Source organism: Bombus pascuorum, chromosome 13 (genome assembly GCF_905332965.1).
Source record: "Bombus pascuorum chromosome 13, iyBomPasc1.1, whole genome shotgun sequence".
NCBI lineage: Eukaryota > Metazoa > Arthropoda > Insecta > Hymenoptera > Apidae > Bombus > Bombus pascuorum.
In genome coordinates, this window is record NC_083500.1 from 5,435,156 (window position 1) to 5,441,168 (window position 6,013).

The window sequence follows — 6,013 nt, forward strand, 5'->3', positions numbered from 1 at the left end:
AATATCTATCTGAAAAACGGATAAAAACGGATGAAAAAAAGATTTGGAAGAATTCATATTCGAAAAGAACTGTCATCAATGATATTGACATAACAATATGAAGAAATGATTTAAAAAACAATCAACGAGCACAATCGATGAATTAGTCCCATCTGGGATTGGAACAGACTATGTTAGATAATTAAATACAAGATAAAACTTCTTAAGAAATAAATAGAAACATCCAGACCAGACGTGTTTTTCTATTGATAGAAGATAGCTAATACCGCTAATATAATACATACTTTTACTGCCACACGAACATGAAACTTCCGCATCAATCACCTTTTAAAATGATGATTGATATTCCTAGTCTAATACTTTTAAGCTACTTTATGTTTTAACAATTTCAAACTGTTTAACCAAAGGAAAGTAAAGTCGTGCAAAACAAAGAAAAAGAGACAGAGTATTAAGAAGGAGATTTCTCGTTTCGTGATGCTTAAAGGCCAGCAGGCGGACGATCTTACGCGTATACCTCCAACCAAACGAATCGTGAAGCTGCGCGCCTTTCGCTTCCGGTTCACCGATCTCTCCACATTCGTTAGGCCGCGTTCTCTGTTCTCGACATTTATGTGACCACTTTCGCTCGGTCCGGTGTGTGTTTCGACTTGCTACGCGTCGCCGTGTTGCACCGTTTCGAATTCATCTCTACGATTAATAACAGCCGTACTCTACATATTCCTTTTACTCCTGATCCCGTAACTCATAAAAAGATTATATGATTCTAGAACGAAAGAAGAAGGTCACATATCAATTACTTCAGCTTCGTTTGAAGAAGCGTTCATCTTTATATAATAATTTCTTCATTTTTATCGTATTATTTTATTAGAAAGACGGAGTAGGAAATGGAAAGAAAAAAGAATAGAGAATTGATTGAAAGAAGATTACACTCATTATACTACTTTGTGAAGTATCATCGTATTAGATTTTACTCGCTTTACCTGTTTGTTTCTAATGTCTGAAGTCTAACCTCAAAAAATTCCATAAACAATTTGAGGAAATATATTCTAAGTATTTGCTATTAGATATTTTATCATTGGTTGTTTCGTGACGTCATTCAATATGGCAACCATATTACGAAAATCCTACGAATTGGTCCCAGTACTGAAGACATCTTAAATATATATAATATTCATTAAAGCTAATGCAGCAATTCCTGTAATCAAGCCTGGGCAATTTAGAATCATTTGGACAATCAGTTTATGCAGGAACTCGCGTTAGCCAGCTAACAATAAACAACTCGTATGCGGATCTCGCACGGATGAATGCATCGTGTCCGGTGCATGTCCTTGTACATTCACGAAGCTTTTCGTTTCGCGATATTTCACGAAAATATCCGTATACGAGAAAGAAATCATTCGTTTTTCAATCGACTTCGTATTTTCTGGCATATACGCTCCACTACTATTTATGATATCGCAAATTCGCTTTGGATGACTATTTTAGTAGACGCCATTAAAATGTAAAGTAAAGAAGATAAAATTTGAAGATTTCACTTACAGAAGATGTTTCCGGAGAAAGTTTCGCGTCCCCGTCATCCCTGATGTCATCTCGGCTTCATATTCAGCTTCTAAACTCACTTTTCATAATAATAACCACATATTACATTATAAAATTACGCAACTGTAACGCGGTCACTGACCAATTTGAAAATTCCAGTCCAACATGGCTGCTCGATTGTTCGACTTTTTAGTATATATAGAGCGCGCTACGTATGATCGATAATGATTCGTATCGATAATTCAGTTTTCGAGATATGAATAGAAATAGACTGCAAATATTCGTACGTCTAAAATATGAAAACAACATGTGTAAAATATAAAAATATTATACATATAAACATATGTAAACATATGCAAACATATCCTACCAGACAATACTGAACTATGCATAACTATATTGATTTCATTGGTACATATATAATATATATTTATTGTAATGGCGTCGTTTAACAGATTTGCTTCTTTAAATTTCATCAATTTGTGACGTAATCTTGAAATTGCATATCGGACGAAACAAAACTCTCTCCAAATCTCATTTCGTTACCAATTATATATATAAACAAGTAAAGTCAGATTTATATAGAAATCTGAAATTTCTAGTCGAGAAAAAGTTTAAAAGAAAACAGAAAAACACCAAAGAATAAGAAAATATAAGATTTCCTTTCTAATTACCTATGAACCTCGTTCTAAAGGTTGATAGAAGTCAATAAATATTTATACACGCCTGTCCTTTGAATAGAGAGCGAATTACAGAATAATTTACTAACAAAGTAAGTCTTGATTTTTTTCTTGATTGTCGTGTGTACCGATGCATGGCAGGTTCCGGATGGCGCCACGAAATTCCATAAACCCGAGCCAGATGCCAGTAGAGTCTAACTCTGTGCGTGCTGCTCTCTACAGGAGATCCGACCAACGTTGTAAGAAGATTCTTCTTATCACTATTTATTACATTTCATGCACGGCACTTCTTTTTAAATGTTGCGTATTAGATTTAACAGATAATTCTAATGTCAACCGATATATCGCAATCGAGAGGACAAAATACACCAAAGGTCTTTACAATTTAAAATACACGTTCATCTATCCATTACCAATGATTTAATAGCGGGTAGATATTGAATTATTTATCTAACCACTATATTATTAGGAAAAAAATGTTGCAAAACTATACTCCTAAGTTACTAAGAAGTGTTGAATAGAGATAGAGTTAATTTAAATTCTACTTGCAGGATTCGGATAAAAATCATTTAATCAAATTCCAAACGATTGCACACATTTCATAGGATACAACAGGTGTGTATACCGCAGAGGATGGCGTAACTATGAATTTCCAATTACATATGTAGCAATCACAGTGATCTATGAAAATCAAACCAGTTTGCACATCTATAAAGGACTTGTTCCTCTGAAACCGAAATTTCTGTCATTTTTTAACAAAGCTGCCATTCAAGTTTCGCAGAATTATACAAAATCCCGGATCTACTAACAAAATAATTAAACAATTCTAGTAAAATTGCAATTTCTTATTATAGACGAATTCTATTTATTTAACGCGACGGGTAGCGTCGAAGGATGAGACTTTTGTCATTTTTTAGTAAAAATATCATTCCAGTTCCACATAAATACACAAAATCCCGAATCTACTAACAAAATAATTAAACAATTCTAGCAGAAGGAAAAATTGCAATTTCCCATTACAGACGAATTTTATTTATTTAACGCGACGGGTAGCGTCGAAAAATGGGATTCTTTTGCCTTTTTCCTTTTTTAGTAAAGTTGCCATCTTAAAAATGGAATTTCACGTGGATACTACTAGATACTATTTCGTTCGGTTCTTCGCCACGTCTCGACGATAATTCGAACGACAATTTTTTAAGCACACCTCTAATTGTACTCTCAATTTGCAAGTCAAACAGCCGGAAGAGTACTATATTTACGAAGGCATGAGAAAACAGCTTCGATGACGTCACTGTTTAAAGGTCTATCGTACTCTTCTGGCGCTATTCGGTACTGTTTTATTTCTGCTTAGGTAGATCAGGAGAGAAAGAAAGAAAAAGAGACGGAGGACCACCGGTCCGAGAGGAGAACCGGCAGATATGCAAACATCGAAAAGAAATAGATCGAGATCGCTTCATTTTTCTCGCTGGATCGCCGCCAATTATAAAAGCACGCGTATACACATGTTCGATTCGTTGGATATCGAATAGAAAATATGGAGAAGGCGCGATTGTCTCTTGGAAACGCGGTTGTTTAATATTCAACCGAGTGAAATTTGTGATCAATGGATTGTCAAACAAAATGTCAGCGCTGAAAAATTATGTGCAATCGTATCTTTTATCGTAAATTATGCTTTTTCGAGAATATCGTAAACGTTGCTTGGTAGCCTGATCAGAACCATTCTCGTCCAATGTGGAAAAGAAAAAAACATTCAGTGAGAAATTATTAGTTAATCTGTCGATTATTAATAGTCAAGGGAAATAATTATAGGTATTAGTTGCAGGAAATTTCTCAGTAAATATTAATACAAAGGTAGCTTTTATTTTGTGTGAATATCTAAATTGAATGTCAAAGTATATTGTCTAGATTAAATCATCTTCGCCGATCCATAGCAGCAAATGCTACAATGGCAACGCAAAAATCTCCAAAAATCGAGGCCCAAGTCGTGGAAGCAATTCGTAGGTTGCAGGCCATTCAAGGATCAACTCCACAGGAAATCAGTAATTACATTGCTCAAGAATATAATATTCCTGGCTCTGAGATTAGGCGTCACGTTCAACTTGCCCTCAGGCGTGGCGTGACTTATGGTATTCTTCAGCGTTTGAAGGGGTAAATGCAAGAAAATAGGATTAATTTCTACAAGCAGCCTTCCTTCCTGCATCAATAGCTGCACTGTATTTTTAAAACTAGAATCTATTATCTTAATCTAGGATTTTACAAAAAATTGAATTGCAGTAAATGATAGCAGTTTGAAAAGGAACGCAAACATTTTACCAAAAAGATCAGTTCTAAAAGCAGCCCAAATGTAACTACATAAAATAATAAAAAAAAGAAAAGAATTTAAATAGCGTTATAAAATCAAAAAAAAAAACTCAGGGCTACATTATATTAATATTACTATGAATTGCTATAGAATATTACTTCAAAGTTTGAAGGAAATCGAATTGCAAAGAACCAGGCCAGAAAACGTACGTATCAAAGTTTTGAGATAAAATCTGCTCGACCTTCGGCTCAATAAACCACACGAACAAAATATTCTAAAACTTGAAACCTTAAGAATGTTAAAAATTAGAAATGGAAAATTCTATTTCCTGAAACTTCCAGAGTAACGTACCCCGTTAGAAATAAATTTCTTATATGACAGATCAGATGTTACATGTGTATCTAAATACATTATAACAGTCTCCTTGTTTTTAGCGGATGCTACACGTACAATCAAGACTACATGTACAATCAATGCATGAACAGCGGCGACGCCACTGCTGTCGACATTCGTTGCGGACAAAAAAGACGATCCAGCCGAAGAAGAAGCTCGAGGAGACGCGGTAGAAGGAGGTACTACAAGAGCCGTGGATCTCGACGTAGATCCCGCAGAAGAAGATCGCGAGGAAGACGAAGAAAATCGTCGAGGAGACGAAGGCGGAGGGAAGAATTTCCAAAGGAAATCGACGCGCTAAAGATGACCACTGTGACCAAACAATCGTCGAAAAGCAGCAACCTCTTACCGAAGGATGGTCCACGAAGCAATCATTCTACCATCTCTGCAAACTCCGAAGAGAAGCAAGAGTAACCATCCAAACGGATATCCTTCGCTTTTACGATCAACTCGAGAAGCAAAGATTGACTCAAGAACAAGAATACAGATGCAAGTGAAATGCACACGCTATTTGCCTGAATCCATTCGAATGCATTTCCCTTTTTAAACACTTTTTTTATTCGAGTATTTTTCTTGCTTTATGGATAGATAGATAGATAGAAGTATCGGCGCAGATCAGCCTTTCTTGGAAAATCTTCTGTAAATTTGTAAAGAACACGATTTTTCGCCTGGCCTGTTTCGTAGAATGTATGTTGCAAGGATTGGAAACAATCGAACAGAGCTTGCTTATAGATGACGCTGTAAATGCCAAAGTTGAAAAAAATTTTGTTTTTTTTTTTTTATTGGAAAATGTTCTACGCAGCAATAAGAGTACCGTAATAGTAGAATTACAGTGCGATTTCCCTCTCTAAATAGTTATTAATAACGCTAGAAAATGATGTCACAACGTCGCTTCTATAGAGAAAAATATAGGTGCGAATAAACATTAGTTAGTTGTCTCTTGGCTTTTGTCTATGTCATCTATCTAAGTAAATGGAACATTGAATTTTCTTTATGACTAGCAGCTGGCACATACAGGCTTTCCTACAGATACACTTTTCTTCTTTATGAATTTGAACTAGATTTGCGTAATGCTTCTTTCCCTCTTGAAAAATTTGTT

General features: G+C 35.3%; 1 protein-coding gene across 1 annotated transcript; it reads left to right on the forward strand.

The window, feature by feature from the left end:
* Positions 1-4,000: 4,000 nt before the first annotated feature.
* On the forward strand, positions 4,001-5,494 carry LOC132913791 (uncharacterized). The gene is made up of 2 exons (XM_060972361.1): positions 4,001-4,367; positions 4,956-5,494. Exons 1-2 carry the CDS (start codon positions 4,165-4,167, stop codon positions 5,326-5,328), a joined length of 576 nt encoding a protein of 191 aa, XP_060828344.1. The 5' UTR covers positions 4,001-4,164; the 3' UTR covers positions 5,329-5,494.
* Positions 5,495-6,013: the final 519 nt, after the last annotated feature.

Excerpts from the sequence above, each read along its gene's own strand:
- LOC132913791 (XM_060972361.1), top strand. The coding sequence starts at position 4,165 with ATGGCAACGCAAAAATCTCCAAAAATCGAGGCCCAAGTCGTGGAAGCA. Across the intron at positions 4,368-4,955 it reads ATTCTTCAGCGTTTGAAGGG|CGGATGCTACACGTACAATC; the intron begins GTAAATGCAAGA and ends CCTTGTTTTTAG.